Source organism: Arctopsyche grandis, chromosome 10 (assembly GCF_051622035.1).
Source record: "Arctopsyche grandis isolate Sample6627 chromosome 10, ASM5162203v2, whole genome shotgun sequence".
Taxonomy (NCBI): Eukaryota; Metazoa; Arthropoda; class Insecta; order Trichoptera; family Hydropsychidae; genus Arctopsyche; species Arctopsyche grandis.
Window position 1 is genome coordinate 15245717 of NC_135364.1, and position 24695 is coordinate 15270411.

The following is a 24695-nucleotide window of genomic DNA, read 5'->3' on the forward strand; positions in this document are numbered from 1 at the left end:
ATGTAGCGGTTTCTATTGGAGTGGACTGAGAAATGGAAACTTTCGAAAAGCGACAGTATTGCCTTTCAAGGACATATGCAGTGGCGTCGTTAGGGATGGTGTCACCTAAAAAATATTTTTTTATTAATTAATATTTGTTAATTGTAATGAATTACGAGAGAGAAGCGTCAAAAGAGAAGCTAAGTTCAAACGTTGTTTCTGGATTGCGTCTCCGTCAGATTGAATCAGTTAATCTTCTTACCTTTAGCCGCAGTGGTGTCACCCTAAAGGTTTCCATGGGTTTCCGGAAATTTGGGTGATACCACTACCTTTAGGTATGTATGTACGTACACTGGTTTCTCAGGAATTCGAACAAAAGCCAATTATGGCTCATATTTGATGCTATACATATATAGCTGCACCAGACGGATTTAGTGGTAGCTGTATAAATACAGAAGGCTGTATATATACAGGAATTGTGATGAGGCGTGTAGCCGCTAGAGGACCGCCACACCAACGAATATGTCGACTTTGTGTAGCATCTTGGCGTTCAATGTCCAAGTTTCACATCCATACGTCATCACTGGCAAAACGCGTTGATCGAAGATCTTTTTCTTCAGGCCTTTTTTGAAAACAGCATTCATTCGTCCTCATTTCATACATTTATATTTGTAAAAGTTAATCCTTCAGGTGTCGCTCAAAAGCAACTCGTGATGGCATCATGGGAAAATATAAAACAGTTGCAAAATCAATTGATAATTTGTCATATTTCTGCGCGTTTTTTTATTATTATTAAACGAGAAAAAAAGTACTAAATTTTTTAATGGTGGCTTCACAAGAGTCGTCTTTTAAATTTGAGTGTTTGCCATACGCAATAATTCAGCAAACAATATACCTATAATAAATAAGACGATATCTGAACTTATTATTCGTTTATTTAAAATTATGAAATTTTATTACGATATGTATTATTGATTAGTTTATTGACGTAAATATGTACGCAATGTACATATGTATACTACATAGAAAAGTAACAAAAATATATTTACACAAAGCATTTTCGCAGATTAATGAGATATAAAACCAGTAATGAATAATTGGATTTGTATGTATGATTTTCCGGAAAGTACATACATACGTACCTACGAAATACAAGTTCGAAAATTAATAAGGACCGTTTAAAATTAATTATGTAAGAATTTTATATCGAGTACTTATGTATGTTGAATGTTGTGTTTTTTTTATGTTAACGTTCATGTACTGTGAAATCATCAAACGTTGATCGTACCTTGATTAGTTTTTTACCTTAATTGATAATATGCAAATCACGCCCTTTCCAATCCCAATGTAGATTTAATTGTGTAAATCGAAAAAAAAAAAACATATACATATGTACAAGGATATTGGAAACTTCAAATTTATTTAGAATCCGGTTGAGAAACGCAACGTTTGCATTGAAATTGCGATATTATATGTAAATATGTTTATTTTACAGTCACTAGTGTTTTTACCAGGCTTCGCTCGGTATTTGTAATATAAACCGCTTAAACATAACAAATCTAATAGTAAACATTTTATTAAATTTATTTGAATAGTTTTATTTTATTTAAATTTATTTGAATATTCATTTCTTTTTTTTTATTAAATTTAACGTCACGTATTCTACGAACCAAACAAATATACATACAAAGTCTCTTTCGATATTATATACTAGATTTCGTTCACTTTCATGATACAATTATATTGCAGTCGGATTCCCGACCGAATTTAACCAAAATTTATTGAACATATTCAATTTTAAAACGTTGCTACTGCATTATAACAAGTACCTAGTAGTCAAATAAACTTTTAGCTAAATATTCTGAATGGAAAATCAGACTTTTCCGTTGCCATTTGGAAAATAAAGGAAGTAATGCTGGACGGATGATTTTCAAATAACAATAGACCGTTCCTTTAATGTACAAAGCAAAACAGCAAAAAATAATAGTTTTTATAAAAAATTGACAATAGACAACGACGAAAAGGATCCATCTAACGTCGATCTTTTATAATAAAATGCTTTTCATAAATATGTACATATGTTGTTTGTAAAAAAAGCATATGCACATTAAAGATACTGTTTCCTGGACGAACTTTTGGAAAACATTCTATTTCATTTAAATTGTATTAAGTATTATTTAAAGAAAGATTTTTTGTACTGAAAACTGAATGTCGTATATTTAAGAAGTTGACTGTTAAATTTGATCGCAACCACCATACAGTAGAACGTAATGAAAGTAGAAAATTTTCTTAAAAAGAAACTCGCCACAAACCTTAGGGGTCGAAGCGAGTGAAACGACTTTTTATTGTAACAGACGGTAAGGAAGTAAAGTGGGACACACCGACACGATCGAATCCGTTCGGCGACTATTTCGCACATGACGATCTCGCACACGTCACTAAAATCTCGATCACAGAATATCTGGTACTCGAAAATTCCACCCACCGAGATTCACTAACGAGAATTCGAGTGCCAGATATTCCGCATTCGAAATTTTCATGGCAACGATTGTCGTGCGCGAGATCGCCATGTGCGAAATAGTCCGTTTACCCATATAATCCACGTAGTAAAGCCCCCACAACGGTATTGCTTAAAAATTGGTCTTTTGAATTGAATTTCACCACATAATACTGAAGATGCCAATTTACAGGAACCGTTTCAATGAACATCAGAACAATTGGCAAACTCTGAAAGGAAACGATCGACCTGGAATCGAACTGTGACCACTTCGCTCGAAAGCATAATATGCTAACCACTAGTCAACACTGCTGGTTATTATCTATTCACTACGAGAATCCCCGGTCCTGGGTCATCACTATGGCTAGCCAAACCAAATTTCGACTTATTGATAATAGATCAATACAAACAGAACAATTAAATCTTGCTCACCTTCTATACCTACATATATACATATACAAAGGAAGTCATAAGTATGTAGACAACGGACGCTCAGGACATAAAAGTTTCAAGGCATTTGATTCGCAAATAGACACACTGTGTATTTGCCCTCAAGGGACTAATGCCATATCGTTCTTGACCGACTTATCCCTGTGTATGAACTTTCTTGCACGTTTCGATGCGCTCATGTGTAGATACATACATAGATACCATTGTTTATGATCCATCGATACTTTCTTGGAAGTTTCTCGATTACTGTACACACTACACGAGTATGAAACGAAACTAGTTTTACGAATGAGAATGGCTTTTTAGACTAAAAATGCGGTAGTGGTCCATTACTGCCGCGAGCGATTTATTGAAGCAAGATCCAGTTCACGTGTGACGATATGTAACATTTTGTAAATGAAATCAAAAGTTTGACCTTATTTTTAATTCACTTTCCAGGTGTTGATGAGACCCATAAGTTGGTGACCGCCTTGGGAGGTCGATGCCATAGCTACGTCGTGGACTTGGCAGATCGTAATGAGGTCTACAAAGTTGCAGATAAAGTTCGAGAAGATTGTGGATCGGTGAGTGTTAATTTACGTATAATCTTCTTTAGTCTCCTACTACATATACATATGTATGTAGATTACTAGGGGAAAGTCCTGAAAAGTTTCTAAAATAGCAAGACGAAGATGCAATTTTTTAAATGAACCACCTAACGCAATTTGATTCTTGGATGTTCTAGAAAAAGTATTGATTGTTAAGAATATACATATACATACATATGACTGCGTATTTAAAGTACATCAGTTCATTTCATTGGATGATAAAATAGAAGAAGTAGTAAATAATTATTTATATTTAGGTCACATGATAGACATGTCCGGTAATAAAGAAGAAAGAGACGTATGAAATTAAGGTGAAGTGAATTTGGACGAATGAATGTTGTTTTTAAATAAAAAATGCCACTCTGCCGGAAGAAAAAGATCTTCGATCAATGCGTTTTGCCAGTGATGATGTATGGATGTGAAACTTAGGCATTGAACGCCAAGATTCTACATAAAGTCCAATACAATCAAAGAAGTATGGAACGCTGTAAACTCGGCATAACGAGGAAATACGGGAAGCGGAATACACCGCTAAGAAGTATGACAAGGGTAGTGGACATAGTAAGAGATTGAAATGACAATAGGCGGGCCACGTGGCTAGAAGAATGGAAGAAAGGTGGACAAAAGAAGTGCCTAGAATGGTACCCGAGAGAATGCAAAAGGGTTTAGAAGACTTCAGGGAAGATGGTTAGATAAAGTTAGGAAAATGTGTGGGGTGAGATGAAAATGATGAAAATAGAGACGAGTGAAAGCGTGTTGGAGAGGCCTTCATCCAGCAGTGGATGGTGAGTGGCTGTAGATGATGATGATGAGTTCTGAATTCAATAATAGGGTGTATCAATGTAGGCTTAAACTTTTAGAAGCTTCGGGACTTTGTGTAACTTTTGTGATATAACTAATGCTTATAATCTTCAATGTACAAAAGTTGGCTTGCGCAACTGTTTCGGGTAAGAAAAAATTGAGAAACTTAGGTCGTCACGCCGGATTTGATCAAAATGATATCGATGTGATGCAAGGAGACCCTTCGAAAAACGCTCACTTCCACGTAACTGTGAACACTGTACGTTTTAATGTTTTTCGTATTTTATTATTTGGGTCATACATACATCGGTGAAGTACATATATCATAAGACCTCAAGAAAAAGAAAAATGTGCGTGCTGTAAATTATTATTTGAGTTTTAAATATATTATTATGCGTAAAATAGATATGTAAACGTATATGTATTTGTATGTACATATGTACATGTGGGATATGTCATATGTGGCTAGAAGATCAGATGTAAGATAGTCAGGGGTATATGTATAAGGAAGACGAGGTTAGACTAACTTGAATGTTGAACTTAAAGAGGCCTTCATTCAATAGTGAATCATGCATGAATGATGATTGTGAATAGCATAACATATTGGAGAATAAAGTCATCTTCGAAATTATTTGAATCAAGAAAATGGATGAATCTTTAGTACTGCACATAAACAGCAGTACGAAAAATATTCTTTGGTACATTCTATATGGACACATTAATATGTCCCGTAATACCTACGTGACGTAGATGTAACAGCAGTAGCCGACACGATCTATTCATACTATACAGCAGGACATGTCACGGTAACGTATCAAGCAAAACCGATTTTCTTCGTCCACTGTGGAAATATTCACGCATGACGTTATAGTTTGCAAGTGCGTGTGTACTAACGATACTTCATATTGTGACAATATTGACTCGATGATACGACGCAAGCAATATTGCACCGTATCATCGCGCTCTATAATGTATGTGTAAGCTGATTTTGCCTTGCACTCGGCCAAATCATGTCTGAACGTGCGCTGCTGTATAGTATGAATAGAAGTAGTATTTTTAGTGCACTGGATTATTTATTTACTTAAATTTAAGTTTGGACCATTGTGGCATTACAAGAGTCCCTAATGCGCCACAATGGTCGAAAATATACAGAAAAAAAATATATATACAGTCAGAAACACATAATCATAAAAAAACAATAGCAGATTAAGCAAAAATATTTAATAAAAAAAACATAGGGAATGTCTTGTATTTACAACCTGCAGCAATATATAAAAACCAGCTGTAAATGCAAAACAACCCTGCGAGGCCCAAATGGAAGAGAGATCAAAATGCCATTCATACGTAACATCTAATTATGAAAATAGTAATATAAATAGACTTTTAATCGTGTCGGTTACTACTGTTTAGCGCGTCACATGCACATTACGGAACATATGAATATTTTTCTTACTGCTGATTACGTGCAGTACTGGTATAAACGAACCTGTAACTGTCGTATGCCTAGCCAATAAATTAGTAGTGCGGTATTTTACTATTATATAGTAAGTGATTTTCAAACATACCAACTATGTAATTATATTGCAATAGACATTGTTTGGATTATAAATATGAGAATCGTGTCATTTTGAAAGTTATTATGACGTACTATAAGTAAACATATATGATTATATTTCAAGGTATCGCTGTTAATAAACAATGCCGGTCTAGTCTCCGGCAAGACCTTCTTGGAAACGCCGGATCATCTCATCCAGAAGACGTTCGATGTCAACATTTTGGCACATTTTTGGGTAAAATCAATCTTTTGTAAACGACATATGTAAATTTCGATGCTATGTATTCATTGTGTTCACATTTCCAGACGACAAAAGCTTTCTTGCCGGAGATGGTCAAAGCTAATGAAGGCCACCTGGTGACAATAGCATCCTTAGCAGGACACGTTGGAGTGCCCAAATTAGTCGATTACTGTTCTTCTAAATTCGCCGCTGTGGGATTCGATGAGGCGTTGAGAGCAGAGTTAGAAGCTATGGGCATTGATGGTGTCCGCACCACGGCCATATGTCCGTTCTTCATCCGCAGTACGGGAATGTTCGAAGATGTTCACTCCAGGTTCGTAGCTTCTTTCGGTTGTCAAGCAAGTACAAAATTAACATTTAGTAATCGAACATTCTTTTGTTAGATTTGTGTCGCCGTTGAATTTGAACGAAGTGGCCGACCGTATCGTATTGGCAATCCGTGGCAGCGAGAAGTTTGTCATAATACCTGGCTATTTGCAACTGATGCTGGCTCTCAAATGGTAAAATTGAATTTCATTCTTGTTGCATTAGTTATTAGGTATATTTTTTTATTTATCGTATTTTTTTTATGTAATTCTAGGATGTTTCCTTGGGGTTGTGTGTCTGGTTTCCTACGTAGACTCGTTCCAGATGCCATGCCAGAGCACGGTTCAGCTCCGGTGAAGTTGGCTCCATCTGTGCCCGTTGTGGAAAGTAACGGTAGTAATGGAAGTGCTAAAATGGACAGTCAAATGCCCTTTAAAAGGACACCTGCTATGGAAAGAGAACCTTAATATTAGTCACCTCAATTTCCACAAGCCTGTATGAGATAAAAAAAATACAGTGCCTTATGAGTACTATACATATGTACAGTTCAAAGATTTAATTTGGAAATTATATTTTTTTTGTAATACGTAGTTACCTTTGTAAATAAATATTTAATTTCAAAAGAATTGTTGTCCAAAAGAAATTAAATTTATGAGAATCGAAATGGGCAGTATGTAATTTAATTATTCAAAGCGGTTTAAATGTAATTTTATGTTTGTATGTATATATTATAGTTGTATGAAATATTTAATAAATAAATATAAGAAATAATTGATATTCAGTGTAATATTCCATAAAAATTGATTACTGTGAAATAAAAATCCAACCAAGGTTTTAAACCAAGCAGTCATAGAATAAAGAAAATGATACAGCTTTGTAGATTTTTGCATAGATGTCTCCATAACGAAAAACTAATTCATAACCTATTAGGATGAAATGAAACTCCAATTTAAAAAATATAACAATGTGTAATAAATATTTGGCATTTTACAGTAAAATTAAAGATTTATTGTATTGTTAAATTTTTAACCTATAATCGAAGTGGTATTCCAAAAAATGTATACCGAACATATTTCTGTTCCATTAATTCATCACTATTAAAGCTTCAATGATCACCAAACTTGTCCAAGAGTATACATATGTAATGGTCTATCGATGATTCGACACTCGGTGACACAACACAGTCCACTATGACATGAACCAACGTCACTGGGGCACTAGGCGGCTCAGATTCCAACGATAATTTAGATTTAGTTAACCGGTTAACAAAACAGTGATCAATTATAACGTAAAATGTTTTTATTTATAGTTTTATAGATATTTAAAAACATATATTTAATAATACACAGAAATCTTCAACACATGATGCAGAAAATCAACAACCACAATATGTAAATTATCCACACACTAATTTTGGATTTATGGTTCACAGCAGAGTTTGAAAGACAAAGAAATAAAAACAAGGTAAAAAATACACCGACTTAATTAGAAAGGTATACTTAAAAAAAAAATTGAATATAATTTTTTGTTCTCAATTTCATCTTGCAATTTGATAATATATAATTATGTAACTCGCTCAAAATATATAACACTTCATTTTTAAAATGCCAAATAGTCAACTATAAAATTACTATTTAAATCACAATTTCATTCACTTCATGGTCACGTTAACTAAAATATTCTACTGCAATTGAAGTTTTAAATTAATTATGTCTAATTGGCTTTATTTATACATATTAAGGACTAACAGATTTCATTTATAACTTTTTATACTTCTGAATTATTATAATAGTCTTTCGATAAAAAAAAGTTCACGATGCACTTCCAGATCATATGTATTTAAAAAAATAGGCATTTTAGCTGTGATGATTGACTTGAGGTGCGTAAGGAGGGTTAACATTGTGTAACTCGTACCTAAAGTCATTTTTGGCTACATGCGATCCCGGAACTAAACTGTTCCCATTTTTTTCCATGGTGGCTACGAATTGTTGCAGCAGTTTCGAAAGACCTTTTCGTTTAAAACGAAGCGATTCCTCTATCACTTCATGCAGCACCTCTCGCTTCATTATAACACCTCCACGCAACATCTTAAGTTGAGTGAACAATTCTGAAAAGTCTGAAAATAATCAAAAATTAAAACACATACCAAAAGAAAAATCCAATATACACTGAACGGAATATACCTTTTCCAGGGCGTCTGATAGCTTTGTACACCTGAGATCTAATATTCACATTATGTCGTTTAATCTCACCGATTTCTTTCCGAGTAAGCGGTGGCGGTTGATGAGGTACCGGCTTATGAGAATTTTTCTTAATACCGGTAACCGCCTCATGTAAAATCATGCTTATTTGTCGTTCTTGTTGATCATCAGTCATAGTGAAAACTGGCAGTATTGGTTGGCTTATATTATACGATGGCAATCCAGAAGGTGGTGGTGGAGACGGAGAACGCGGTTGTTTCAAACCAACCGAAAGGTAACTATCTGTTAACGAAAAATAGAAACACAAACATTAGCAATAAAAAGAAAATAAAATTTAATGTAAAATAAAAATCGATCAAATCACCTCCGTTAAGCATCGGCTTTACAACGGGTGGGAGAGAATTCAAATTAGCAGGCATAGGTTGATATGACGCTATCTGGGAAAACATATTTCCACTCGAACCCAAGTCGGGAATAGCGGGTATCATATTTTCTATCGTAGGAGATGTAACTTCACCATTGGTCGGATGTGACCATGGGCTCGGAACTTCAGGAGACCGGTTGTATACTCCTATAGACAGTTCAAACGGTACGACAACTGGTTTCGGTTGTGGCGGTGGTGGTGGTGGCAGTGGAGGAGGTGGAGTAGGAGTCAAAGGTCGCCTTGCAGTGAAGTGCGATGGCAGTGGTCCTGGTTTCCGTTTAGGCAGTGTCCTACTCATTATTCCAACGCCTAATTCTCCAGCAACCATTGGACTTATTGGACGTTTAGTGCCAACACGTGTTCCAGTTCCACTTCCACCACCGACTAAATCGATATCAGCTTCGTCAACCATCATACGCTAAAAAACGACATGAACGTAAAAAAAGCTAACTAAAATCAATTTGTAAAAAGTCAACAATAAAAAGCAAAGTGGACGGATGAATTAAGGAAATCAGTGGATGAAAATTACGTAAAATGGGCAGGAAATTTAGAGAATTGGATAGACATCGATTTTCACATGGTGAATATGGAGGTACAAATGATGACAATGACAGATATGGAATCTGAAGAAAAAAGAGAAAATGTCAGTATTACATTCGTCAACCGTCAAATACCTTATCGATCTTGAATGGATTTCCAAACATGTGTTGTCTAACTGGTGCCGATTCAATTTCTCGTAATTGGGGCGTCATCCGCTTTAGATAATCCTGATAGTTGCCCATTTGAGCGATCGGCATAGAATGTAACGAATCGTCATCGACCAGTTTGGTGAGAGCGAGAGACGGTTGCAGAAAATTCGCCCTCATCCGAACAACCTATGAAATAATCGACGATAAAAAACAAAAATCAAAATTCATAACATCAAATACAAACCAATCAACTCACTTGATCCAAAAGATCTCGACGTTGTATATCAAAAGGATTTCGGTAAGTGTGAGCATGCGTTTTATACCGACTTCTCGATAAGCCTACGACATAGCCGCCGAATTCATTGAGCTGGTCTCGCAGCGCTGTAAATTTATCTTGCAAACACGGATGAGTGGTCAAATCCTTCTTCAAAGGAGTTCTCGGATTGACTCTTACACTTTCGACGCCTTTAACGAGAGCCGTACTTGCGGCAACTTTGTTTATAACATCGTTACACAACTTGTCGAATTCAACTTTGGCTTGATTTTTCATACGTTTCAAATAGGTCAATACGGAATAGCTAAGAGAAATTTCTTGCGAGTCAGGCACTAAGCTTTGGACCAATTGACATGGCGCACCCATCTTAGTGAGGGCACGTTTCAAAGGCTGAAACGGAAAATTGTAATAATAATAATATCAATTCAGATGTATTGCATTAAAATCATACATTATATAAAAATCTTACCGTAACGTAATAAGAAGGCATCCGATCAAGATATTGTTGGAACATTAGCTTCCATTCGGGTGACGGCTTACACCGATGCACTTTGAATAGGTCGTCGAGTAGTGGCAAAAGCACTGGATAATTATAAGGCATCACAAACAAATTAACACATGTAAGATTAGTGCTTGCTTTTAAATAGCCAAACGGATGACCTATATCTGAATTTTTACTAATATTCGCGACAAATACCTGAAAGTACGATATGCATGTACCTCAAATTCATTAAACCATAACAAAATAAAACAGATGAAAAATATAATTGACATTGTTAAATATATTATAAAGATAAAACATATACAATATTTACCTGCCAACAAACGGTTGGTTGTTTTCTAGCTAATATGAATTGAGTAAGTGGGCTAGGTTCCAATTCATACTTATCGAATGGAAGATTATCTATTACCATGGGTTCTTGTGAAGAACACGTGAACTTGACAGAGGGATGAGCTAATCGAGGTGTCTGAAATATTCACATAGCATTTAAAATATATGAACTAAAAATAAATAAATAAATAAATAAGACATATTTCGGCAAAAAAGGATTCAACCCCCGTTAGCAGAATCTATACATATATTGAATTAAATAATTACCAATGAAGTAGCATTGGGATCAGGACGAAACGATTCTGGTATGGGCCAAAACCCAACGGCGAATCCTTTTTGAGTTGCAGTGCGTGGCACGTAGATGAGTTTACGACAAGAGTGCCACGCTGTGGATGATTGGGCTGGGCCTTGAGCGTATGTTTGACCGTTGTTCCATCGAGTCTGAAATAGTACAATATTAAAATTTAGTAAGTGAAAATTATATATGATTTTAATATATCAATAACATGAGCTAAGAACTGTCAGTTCAAGAAACAAGTTAAATAAAGACTTAAGACTTCAATCGATCACCTTGTCGAGTTCGATTTAATGTGATCATATATACGATTGGGCCTGATATATGTAGGTTTCACACAACTTCCAATTGGCTCTTGTATAAAATGATACATATCGAAAAATATAATTTTCAAGCCTTTCATCATCAATTAAATACATATTACTCACTCCATTTTTATCATTGTCACACATGTTATCCATGTAGCCATCAGTTCTGTCAACATCATTCCCCAGATTTGAATTAATAAGCGTATCGTCTATGGTTCCGTCTTCTCGACTGCCGGGTCCACCGGTTCCTTCGATTGGAGGCGGATCGGCTCCGAACTTTTCAAAGCTAATTACTACTCCACTCTGTACTTTTTGTACTAAACTGTCGATGCACTGCATCAGCATGCGGTGTGAAGTGATGCAATAAGAACGACCTGAAACATAAATACATTAAAAAATCAGTGCTGAGTAACAATACTAAGTAGCAGTAATCATCTCCACATACCTCCTGTAACTTCACACATAGCATCGATAGGTGATGAATCTGAAGGCACTAAACCAGAGTCTCTTTCGACAGCAGGTGTTCCAGATAGACGTAATACTAAGGAAAATAATCTTTGGTCCCAACGAAACGGCTCCCTCGTTAATTCCGAGCCAGGAATCGGGCAATTCATTGGCAGGTTAAACTATAACGATCAATTATTATATCAGTCGTGATAAATTAAAACGAAAATCTTTATTTTATTTGAATTGAACTCACGTCTTCTTGAACGCCACCGTTGCTGGTCAATTTTCCGCCGTCGGTAATCACAACGATCACCGAAGGCTCCAGATAGAATGGGCATCTGCCTTGGCCATAAGTATCGATACCGGTTTGCATTCGATTGATATTCAACACGTCGAAAGCATGTCTCAAAGCGGCACCCATTGTGGTCATTCCAAAGCATTGCAGATTTTTTAGTTCGTTTATAAATGTCGCCAGATTCTCTTTCCATCCCGCCTAGATTGAAATTGAGTAGAAATTGAAATTGAAAGTTGCAATCAAATTGAGTATGCAGTTTTTTAGTAGCTCGGAAAGAAAGTTACCAAAACGTGCAACTACAAAATAAATCTATAAAAGTTGATTAAATATTTATGTTTTACCTTCTGTAAGAAACAAAGGAATTTTTTAATTATTGCACAATTTTCAATATCGGAGATTTGAAATTATAACATTGTTAAAATATATGAAAATAGTGGTTATATCCGGCTTTGCTCGGTATTTGTAATATAAAACTATTAAACATGGCCAATCTAATATTAAATTTATTTGAATATTCATTTGTTTTTTTTATTAAATTTAACGTCACGGATTCTATGAAGCAACAATAGTTACATACATACAAAATCTCTTTCGAAATTATATATTAGATGATATATATATATAAAAATATTTACTAGTTCGAAGAATTTATTTTATTTAAAATTATATAAATAGATTAAATTTAATAATTAAAATTTGTGCATATGTATGTATACATATATGCAAGATTTGTCAACTTGAGGGGAGAGAGCAGCATATACAAGGCACCTGATCTGTGCATGAAAGGGGCCCCAAAAATGAAAAGAAATAAAGTTGAAAAAAATTGGTTTTATGTATTTTCAAAACTGTTATGAAAACACTTCCATTATCGTCTCAGGTATCTGAGCTCTGTGGATAAGTTGTCCCCGCTTACTTTTTCTTGCAAAAAATATTTTGCTTATTTTATTTATTGACAAATCGCGAATTGTAATATAAAAAAACAAAATACATTTCATGACAATTCATTGTACTTACAAAACATTAAACAAATTTTAACACAGAACGAATCTCCTCAAATGCAATTTTATCACTTAATATTAATTTCATTTACTATTAAGATTATTGAAGGCTGTAATTTTTTCTGTAAATATGACCCTGTGTAGACATAAATAAGTGGAGACGAATTTTTGATATACATACGTATTATGTAAAATTGAAATACTGAAAATGAGAAATAGTAATATAATAAAAAGGAAAATTTAAATCGATGTACTTATTTATTATTATTATTAAAATTATCGATTATAAGCGTCTTTGCCTAGTTTAAAAATAACTGATAAACAATAAATTTAATTAAAAAAAAATGAATTAATCGAATTCAAAAACAAAAGAAAATATTATGAAGTATTCGGGTATACAGTTCACAGTGATGTGGCAACAGCTGACTGCATAGATTTTTTAGCAACCTAAATTGACTACAATGTAATGCTAAATTTAAAAAACTGACGGTATCAGTGTATTATATACGCATGTGTATATATTGTTTAAATAAACTATCGATTATTATTGCAGATTAAAAAATAATTAAATAATCTTAGAAAATGACTCATTTTGTAAACAAAAAATTCAATTGTTTTGTACAAAAAAAAAAAAGGTTCATTTGTTTTAAATAAAATTGGAGCAGCACACGTTGTGTGTGTTCGCGCGTAATTTCTAACGAAGAAATAAAACAAGGAAGGAAAATAAAAAATATAGACGGGATATAAAAGGGCCGCAAGAGAGGCGTTTTTCCGGCCAACGACCGATTTGATTTGAAAGGTGGCGCGGCGCATGCGCGGCGCGCGGAGCGTTCGGCGAGCGGAGCGGCGCGGCGCGGCGCGGAGCGGGCCGGGGGAGGGGCGACGGCCAGACGAGGCGAGAGGAGAGGAGGGGATCCTCGAACGCACCTTGATGTTGAGCGGCGGCTCCTCGAACGTCAGCAGCATGTAGCGGTCACCGCGGGACTCGACCGACTTCTGGCGCACCTGCACACACACACACAACACGACACACATTAATTTGACTCGTGAGAACGGGCCGTGAACGAAGGGTGAAGGGTTATCGGGGGGGCGGGGGGCGGGGGGCGAGGGACGAGGCGCAGCCATAACCTCAAAGGGAGTGCGGGCGGGGCGGGGGGTGAGGGGAGACGGGGGGGTGAGGGGAAGGGGGGGGGGGGGGGGCGCGGAGGGGTACCTTGACGAAGGTCTCGACGGCGCCCTTGGCCACGTCGAGCAGCGTGGGTCGACCGCCCAGGTAGGCGCGCTGGTTCATGGACGCCGACGTGTCGATCAGGAACACGATGATGGTCATGGCGGAGCGGCCGCGGCGCCGCGCTCGCACGTGCCGCTCGCCGCGCCAAACCCCGGACGACTATTTACATGCGGCCGAACAAGCGACCCCCACCACGACTCCTCTGCACTCCCTCTCCGCTCGCCACCGCCTTCCTCCTCCCCCCTCTCCCTATCGCGGCATCGCGAGCGCCGCGTTCAGCGATTGCGTTCAGACGTGGAAGTGGCGTGTCGTCGTTCGGACCTTTCAGCTGTTGCGTTTCCGCTTTTCCGAACGCTTTTCTGTGTCCTTAGTAGTGACGCGCGCGACTCGTGTCCATTTTCATAGCCATTTTGTTTTTCTTTTGTTTTTTTTTCTCGATTCATTTGTTTATTATTTTGTTATCGATTTTATATGGCAACTCCTTTCCACTGGGCGTTGCAATTTTTTTCGCATGTTTTAAAATTATGTTTCACTTTTTCAACAGGCGCTTCTTCGTCGTCGATTGGGCGACTCTCAAACTTTTCGATGCGTTCTCTTTGTATACGCATAGTTAGTTATTCGTGAAAAGCTATTTTCAAGTAAAATTTCTGTGAACTTAATCTTTACGACTACTTAACTTTTTATTTAGTTAATTACACGTACTAATATGACAATTTTAATCTTCGAATGTACATATAAGTCATTTCGTATCCTACGCGTACGGAATCTATGCAATAAATAAAAATCAATATATAAATAAAATAAAAATATATAAATTCACAATATAACTTAAAAATTTTACAACTAAGTAGAATGAGTACAATTTTGAATATTTAAGTTTTAAAAAATAGAAAATTGCTATCGTTAGCAATATACACACATATGTACATGGGTTTAATATTGACAAATCTGGAAAATAGCTTATATTGGTACCCATTAATGTTATTACAAATCACATTATACAAGTCAAATTATCGTTCATTATTCTTTTTAGGGAGAGACTACGAACTCACCATACTCCCTTGGGGTTCGTTGGAAATCCACTATGTTTATTATTTGTATGAATTGTATGTTGCGTGCGCCGAAAAGAGGAAGATTAAACGAGGGAAGAAATAAAGAAACAATGTAGAGATTACAAAAACGGGGAAAGACGACAAAGAAATAATTGAAATATGACAATTAATTGAAATATCAATAACAGAATAAACACTTATAATTTACGTGTCAATTGGACGAATTATAATATATGTATGTAGGTGTATGTAATTACATACATATGTAATATCCTTTTGATATGTCATTATTTATACATATAGTGAAACGAGTGAAGAGACTGAAATGGCAATTGGCGAGTCACGTGGCCAGAAGAATGAACGAAAGGTGGACAAAAGAGGTGTTCCCATGGTATCCGAGAGAATGTACATAATAGGGTGCGAGGAAGGTCACGAGGGAGATGGGTGGATGAAATTAGAATAATGTATGGAATGAGAAAGATGAGAGTTGCTCAGAGAAGAGTTCGTCCAACGTTGGTCGGTGGTTGTAAATGATGATGATGATGATGATGATGTATACGTATAACACTTTCCCCCACGGAGTAGTTGTATTATTAAAATTGAAAACATGGCACTCTCGGTATGCCAAAATATATTTAGGCAACTACGTCGATCAAATCGTATTTACAAAACACAAGAACGAGTGCGTGGGTTGGGACGATAAGCAAGCAAAAGCGAAAACTTTAAATACATGTATGTATGTAACCACACAATATGATAATATATGTAGAAGTTTTCGCGAGTGTTAATCACATGCCAAAGTGAACTCGAACATTTCGCATACACTAAATGACCTGTTTCAATCTAATTTTCATAAGCGCAAACAGACTTGCGGTAATGGATCGTGGGAACCTCACAGGAAGAGTCCAGCGATCGATCCGATGTTGCCATGTTATGCCATGCCATGTCACGTGAAATTACCACGTGACATGGCCAAATAGAAAAATGGAAATGAACCCGTTGCATTCCCAAAGCTGTCGGGACGCACTATGTACGATGGATATATAAATTCATCTACGATTTATAGTTATTTTCTATTTATCACATGCTTATGGGTATTGAATTGGATTAATGATACAAGTTCTTATACGTACTGTATACTGTATGTACATATGTTGGTACATATGTAGTTCAGTAGGTTATTATTACATATTATCAAACCTTTTAAATCCAGATATCGCTTCTGTGAAGCTTGGACTTTTTGATTCTATTTTATAAAAAAAAATGTATATACATATATTATTATATCATCATCATCATCATCTACAGCCATTCACCATCCACTGCCGGATGAAGGCCTCTCCAACACGCTTCCACTCGTTTCTGTTTTGCGCAACTCTCATCCACCTCGCCCCACACATTTTCCTCGTTTCGTCTACCCATCTTCCCTGAGGTCTTCCTTTTACCCTGTTGCATTCTCTCGGGTACCATTTAAACACTTATTTTGTCCACCTTTCGTCCATTCTTCTAGCCACTTGGCCCATTGCCATTTCAATCTCTTTACTCTATCCACTATGTCCATTATCCTTGGCATACTTCTCACCCACGTGTTCCGCTTCCTGTCTTTCCTCATTATACCGAGCATACGGCGTTCCATATTTTTTTGAGTGCATTGGACTTTGTGCAACTTGGTATCCAGTGTCCAAGTTTCACATATGTCATCACTGGCAAAATGCATTGATCGAAAATCTTTTTCTTCTATATATATGTACATATACATATGTATATGTAAGTACATATGTAATAATTGAAATTCTTACCATTAAAATATTAGTAAATGCTAGTTTTAATTTCTTAAAGCTTTGCTTAATCTTATAATAAATTATTTACATTTACATGTATACGCATAATTTTTATTTTGACTTTGTGAATAAATTACATAAACACATACATATGTTTGTTTGAGGCATCTATATACAAATATATGCATTTACTTCAATATCATTTTCTTATTCTATTGGAAACAGTGGGATTTCCACCGAATAGCGTGGGCAGTTTTATAACTTTCTAAAATCATACAATTATCATTATCAAAAGTATGAACCATCATCTTTGAAACTTCCACAAAAACAATTGAATTATTTAATTTAATTTTTTGAATTTTCGTTTAATGTAGCATACCTGATATGTAAGTTGTTTGGGGTAATCATTTTATAGATATGAAGTTTTAATGCGTAAATTCTAATATTATTTGATTTAGATTAAAAAGGGTCATAAACAGAACAAATATGGTTTTATACTTGTACTGTATACAAACGACAACAATGATTTCAGACTTGAAATTAGGTCGAGTTGCAAGAGTGGGTAGGGAAGTGAGTAGGCAAGTACATATACATATTATATAAGTACCATTTCTGGGTTTTGTGAAGACAGGAATGTACATATTTTTCACTTGATCATACATTGTGCTTAAACTTCTAAGTGAGGTCGGTTTTGCAATCGAATTTTACAAAATGACAGTATTTAAACGAGCGAGCAAATAAAGGAGAACGTGTACATACATAAAGCGGCGTGCGATACGTGATTAATATCACTATCGTCGTATTACGGAGATTATAAGAAATTTATTTGATATTTCTCCATTATCGGCGTAATTTATTTATTTATTTATTTTATTCTAAACAGACCATTGTGGCATAACAGGAATTCCTAAAGCGCCACAATGGTCAAAAAATATAACACAAAAAAAACAAAATAACAATTAAACAAATTAATACATAACGAAAATAATATACTCATCAATTATACATAAAAAAATACATTTGAACATAAACATAAATACATCCATACATAAACATAAAAAATAGCATTTAATAATAACATATAAAGTAAAAATATCAAATAAATATACATACGTAATACATAATATACATACGTAATATACATACGTAAATATACATACGTAATACGTAATATACATACGTAATACGTAATATACATACGTAATCATCGAATAATTCCGTTTTCCGATTTATTTATTCATTTCTTGGTCGGTTTCGTGTGAAAAAGATTATGTTTATGCAGATGTGAAATGACAGTGCTCATCATAGCACTGATATTTCAAAAAAATATTTTTTTTTATTTCGCATTAAAGTCGTGTGCATATTACTACTTGTCGTTACACTAACTTTTAAGCCTAGCAATTCTAAATTTCTTATTGCATTTTTTCAAGGGAAAATTAAAACCGTTTTATCGTCCGTGGGCTTCACATCATGTTTTTTCGATCGATTTAAAAAATTATAAAATATTATTAAGTACAGTTAATTTCTAATTAAAAAGTTTAATATAATTAATATAAATAATTTAGAAAATTATTTATATTAATTATATTACAATTTTATACGTATTTAAATAAATTTTCTTAACGAGATTTTAAATAATTCTACAAGAATGTTGAAAATTTGACTGAAAATAATTTTGCGAGGCTTAAAAGTTGGGGTATTTATACGAGTATATTCTACTGCCTGTTCTAGTCGGGTTTTTGATTAAGCTTTTGATTCCGGTGATTACTTAATTTATTTTTGAAAAAGTATTTTATGATTGATTAGCAAGAGAATGTTCTGCAATGCTTTCTCGTTGCCTTTTTGTTATTATAATAGGAACTTTTTTATATTTTTCAAATACACAAATGGGCAATCCATTTCCAACATTATCTAATACTTTTTGATTATCTATAAAATTGACAATCATATGCTCGTCACAATTAAATGTGATAAATTCCCGAATTTTCAAGTGAAATAATGCAAAGATATTATTTCCGCCTTTGAATCAGAATTATTAAAAAATCGGCTTTTAGACATCATTTGGTAGTATTAAATTCTTATTATTGTTTTTTTTATTTATTTGCTTAGTCAATCATAGTTTATATACATTCACATTTTATGCTAAATAATTTTTTGATATCATATATAAAAAAGTTTGAATATGATATTTGAGGGGGGGAGGGGGGCGCATCAAAATTCAAGCTTTTGCCCCGGGCGCAACTTTTTCTTTGCACGGCTTCAGACCATAGGATTGGAAATATAACATATGTACATATGTAGATCCAAATTATCATCTATCTTTTATTAACTTGATTAACATTATTTTTATCAATGGTTTAAAAAGACACTCACTCAATTATGGAGCACTCGTATTCTTAAAGATTTCCATTCAAAATACACAAGAGAAGAACCTCTGACACGATTAATATACTAGTGGATTTCACGAAAGGACACTTATGGGAAACTACACTTACGAATCTTCCACCATTAGAACAGAATTCTTCCATACGTTCATAAACATAATAGATAATTAATTTAAATGTAACATCAGATATTCAACATTATTCTATGTACAAAAAAAAATGATGAACAATATATTACAAAATTTACAGTATCCGCCTATGTGCTATGTTGCATTTCAAATTAATAACATCAGACTAAATGCATCATTGCACCGACAGGTGATTAAAACAAGGTAGTGAAATTTAATTTAATGCTTTATTTACATATGTACATACCGACCACTAAAATGAGATCATTCATTGCTCATTTTGTAACATCCTACGGACTATCGTTGCATTTTTATAATACACACATATGTATGTAGCTTTGAGTATTATAATGAATCACGTATGATCGCTTAGGTATGTCACCATATTGGGGTCCACTACTTATACCGTTGTAAAATATGTCATGTATAATTTTGTCTATGGTATGCGTGATTCTACTAATAAATAATGATGTTGGAAAAAAAATGAAAGGAAATATTTGATTCGCTTCGATTGCATTATGTCAACGTACATATCTTCGCGCATGTGCTAATAATATTCTTTGCTCAAAATAGAAGTAAGCACACATATCGACCATGTGTGCTAATGATAACGACACTATGTTTCGCCTAAATCTTCTAATGTGAGAGTTATCGCTTTATGGTTTTAATTTTAGAAGCAAACTTCGTTTAGAAAACCTCAAAAATAATACGGTCGCGATAATATGCGCTTGCATTTAACTTTTATCGTAAAATTATATTATCGTATTTATATCGTGGCGAATTTTACTATTTTTTTTTAATATTATTTAATTTTTTTTAACATGCTATTGTGTTCGAATTTAGTATTCGAAAGGTTTTCGACGCGTTCTGCGATAACCTTTATTGCTTTGAATAATTTTATGACCAATCAAATCTTGCACAAATGAATATATAGGTAGTACATCTCTATTCGCACTGGCAGATGTTTATAAAAATTGTTCAATTAAAAAACAAACAAGTGATGATTCAAATTTGCTTATCATTGTGGTTTTTTTTTCTAAACAAGTGTAATCTGGACGTTTATGTGATATATTGTGCCCAATTTGTTTTAGAGACTGGCATTCAAGACAAAAATGTCAACATTACTGTATTTGGGATAGGTTATGAATAATGCGTATTTAATTTCCTTCGTTACAATTAGACAGATAATTAGCAAGAAAAATTCCTTATCTTTTATTCATAACTAGTTGAATCCGGCATGCGTTGCAATGCCACTTTCCTGTTTTCCCGTTCCCGTTTTTGGACGATTGTTTTCACAGAAATCATCGCGGGCATGCACACAATAACACATGCGTTTTAATGCTACTCATTCCTGTTTTCCCGTTCCCGTTTTTGGATGATTTTTTTTACAAAAACCATCGCGGACATGCACACAACAACTCATGTAAGTTTCATCACAATCAGTTGAATAGTATAGGAACGCATACGACACAGCAGACAAAGAGACAAATATTGATTTTTGTATATATAGATTTGTAATGATAGAACAGGACTGTTGATCCATCTTATATACATATTAATAATATTTATATATAATAATCCATTGACTCCTTTTTGCAACATAGGATTTAGTTCGATTAATTTTGATCTTAAGGTGATTTGTATTATACATACATATATGTACTTGAACTTCTCATTAACTGGTTTTGTTCTCCAATTTCTACGTGGTAATACATCATGCCCGTCATTGCTGGAGCAGTTGGACTTTTTGTTTCTAATAATTATGTGCATGGTAGACGGTTGTACATTCAGCCCACACAGTTCTTTATCGGACGGCTCCTAATACAAGAGCTATCCGACTTATTAATGAAATTTTTGCTGCCGTGCCGAAATGTATTTTTTTCCCATCTCGGTGAGCGTAGGTTACACTGAGCAACAAAAATAACGTTTTATATTCTTACCGTTTTTTACTTGACTAAGTTTGACCCACTGAATTCGAATATGATAAATTTAATCTGAAAACATGTGACTATTGATTCCAATACTTACTTTTGGCACAGAAGTATGTATACCTACTAGATTTTGAATTAAAGACAAAATATAAAAATGTGTAATAATTGCCTATTTTTTTAAACGTTCATAAGCCAACAAAAATCATTCGAATTCTGTGGGTCAAACTTAGTAAAGATTGATTAGTCTCCGCTCCGGTATTTTTTTTGTCGCTCAGTGTTATCAGAGATTATTTAAATTTATTTTTCTGGTATCCTGCGCTCATCATTATTTTCTGGTAGCCTGCGCTCATCATTATCAACATTGCGGCGCATTCAGAATTCCTGTAATGCCGCAATGGTCCAAACTTTAATTAAATAAATATATGTGTATTATAGTATAATGAAATTTAATTAAAACAATACTAATGGCATGAATGTGTATACCATCAATAATACCACAGAATTTTATTTGTTTTAAAATATATGAAGATATGCACTGTGGGAGAATATTATCATTTACATTAGGCTAATGAAATACAAACGACCTAGATAACCAAATTTGACATTTTTAATGTACTGCCGAAATTTATCCGGTTAAATATTAACTTTTCCTGCAGGTTAATTTTGCTTTACTGTCTTTCGGTAGAACGTTTGCGTGTTTGAACCGTTTATCGCGTCAAATTCAATATTATCAAATGTTTATACATTTATATGTAAAAACAAAGCTTTATAAACGTAACACTGAGAAATTGCACAAAGTCAAAGATAAACATCTATCTAATTTCATATTCTGGTAAGCGTTGATATTTTGGCCGACTTTCACACTAAACTATGCGCTACTCGCGTTTCGTCATATGAATTTATTTTCCAGTTCTACATAAGTTAATATAAATGGAGTAATCTTTAGGTATACAAATATATGTACATATTTTTCTTCTTTTTGAACAGCATTCATTACCTTTGGCACTTTTGGCATCGAATTGAATGTAGAGGTTATAGAGTTGAATAAAATGTAAAATGCGATTACGAAGGTCGTTAAGGATATAAAAAGGCGAAACCAGTTAATACTCCCGCATATGTGAATTTCGTCTTTAAACTTCAGTGGCTATGTAATAAAGGTGCAAATCTCTATGTAGGTTTTTTTTGTAAACGATCTTAAATTGATATTTAAGATCTTATTTATTTATAAAATAAATAAATAAGCCAACGAAATGTGCAAGTAAATATAAATATATATGGAGGTATATGCACGTAAGCAATTAAATATACATATACAAAATCAATTAATTTTGACTGGTATATCTGCAAATTGATAATGTCAATTAATAAATAGGTAACTACATGCATATAGCTCATTATCGCTAACGACATTATCATATGTACGACATTATCATACATATGTATATAATTTAATGCGCAAAGTTGAAAAGTTCATACATGTAATATAACATGTATATGAAACATTTCTTTCGGGGATTATTGAGATTGAGGAGCAGTAACGTCGCTATTTTTAGCGCAGTAGCGTCGCGTCGGAGGTTCTGCGTCATAAGGTCCAATGATATAAGATCCAACGACAAAGGTACCACGAAAGAAGATCCATCCGATATAATGTTCACCTGATTAGTGATCCAGACGATAAAAAACCCAGATGATAAAACGTCCGACCGAAAATCGTCCAACCGCTTAAAGGTCCAGCCACAAAAATTTCGAAAACAAAATATAAAAAAAGTTATAATGATTGATAAAACGCTCCATATTTAATTTGGATATCGAGTCAATTTGACTCGATATTCGATTGAGTCGGTGAATACTCGATACTCGATTGAATATTCGGTGAGTGAATCGAATTTGGAATCAGGTGTGGTCAACCGGGTTAAAATTGTTTTAATTATTTTCCGAATATAATAATAATTTTAGATTAAATGCTCCGTGATTGTATTGGATATCGAGTCAGGATTCATCAATCAGATACTTATCAGATCAACTAATTGTTTCAATTACTTTCCGATTACAATTTCCTATCCGTTGTATGACGTTCCTCGAGCGGCTATACGCCTCATTGCAATACATGTATATATACATATTTCTGTATTTATACAGGTACAGTGAAATCCGTCTGGTGCAGCTATATATAGCATCAAATGTGAGCCATAATTGGCTTTTGTTAGAATACCTGAGAAATCAGTGTATGTACCTAAAGGTAAGAAGATTAACTGATTCAGTCAGACGGAGTGAAATTAGCTTCTCTCTCGTAAGTCATAACAATAAACAAATATTAATAATTAACAAAAAATATTTTTTAGGTGACACCACCCCTAACGACGCCACTGGAGAAGTGACATATATGTATGTATGTACCTATATAATAGATGTATGTATAATAATCTCAAACAAACATATTATTTTATATAAATATGTAGGAATACTGAATATGTTTGGTAATTATGAGAATATACTCTTATATATAATAGATTGTCATTGGCATCGCAATTTACAATATTTCCAACCTTCATATTGTACATACGTATTATATGTATATAAATACGCAGTGTTTTTATCACAAGACGATGTATTTTAGAAATCCTATTGGAATGACTTGAAAGGTTAACAAAAAATCGATTCCTGTTAATTATCAATAATTGTGAAAATCGTAGACGAATGTTTAGGTATATCGATGAAAACTTTTTTAGATGAGCAAATATATAAAATACGCCCATTTTATTATATTTGCGAGTCAGTCGCGAGATAGAATACGCCGTAGTGAGATAAAAAAAAAAAAAGAGTTTTCTGCAACTCTCATTCATCTCAAACTACACATTTTTTTTTATTTCACCATTCTACTTCTAGTACTTATTTTGAGAGTTGCGCAAAACAGAGATATTATTTCTTCATATATGTACATATTTGTTTGATAAATAATATACGTACACATGTACTCTTATGCAATTGTAGAATAATTTCCCGGAAGTA

General features: G+C 34.2%; 2 protein-coding genes across 4 annotated transcripts in view; one reads left to right on the forward strand and one right to left on the reverse strand.

Moving 5' to 3' along the window:
- Positions 1-7191, forward strand: part of LOC143917840 (estradiol 17-beta-dehydrogenase 11) — a 37474-nt gene extending 30283 nt beyond the window's left edge. Inside the window, exons 3-7 of one of the 3 annotated variants that reach the window (XM_077439442.1) lie at positions 3365-3489; positions 5994-6104; positions 6176-6423; positions 6494-6610; positions 6691-7165. In XM_077439442.1, the coding sequence (XP_077295568.1) occupies positions 3365-3489; positions 5994-6104; positions 6176-6423; positions 6494-6610; positions 6691-6883 (794 nt within the window). In that variant the 3' untranslated portion in view covers positions 6884-7165. Of the gene's footprint in view, positions 1-3364; positions 3490-5993; positions 6105-6175; positions 6424-6493; positions 6611-6690 lie in introns of all 3 variants that reach the window. The other 2 variants (XM_077439443.1, XM_077439440.1) reach the window with 2 other exon arrangements.
- A 175-nt stretch (positions 7192-7366) lies between these two features.
- Positions 7367-14624, reverse strand: IntS6 (integrator complex subunit 6). The gene is made up of 13 exons (XM_077439697.1): positions 14393-14624; positions 14107-14184; positions 12140-12379; positions 11885-12065; positions 11560-11813; positions 11104-11277; positions 10820-10972; positions 10474-10701; positions 9987-10394; positions 9716-9916; positions 8982-9459; positions 8600-8899; positions 7367-8532 (listed from the first exon to the last, which is right to left on the reverse strand). Exons 1-13 carry the CDS (start codon positions 14507-14509, stop codon positions 8273-8275), a joined length of 3072 nt encoding a protein of 1023 aa, XP_077295823.1. The 5' UTR covers positions 14510-14624; the 3' UTR covers positions 7367-8272.
- Positions 14625-24695: the final 10071 nt, after the last annotated feature.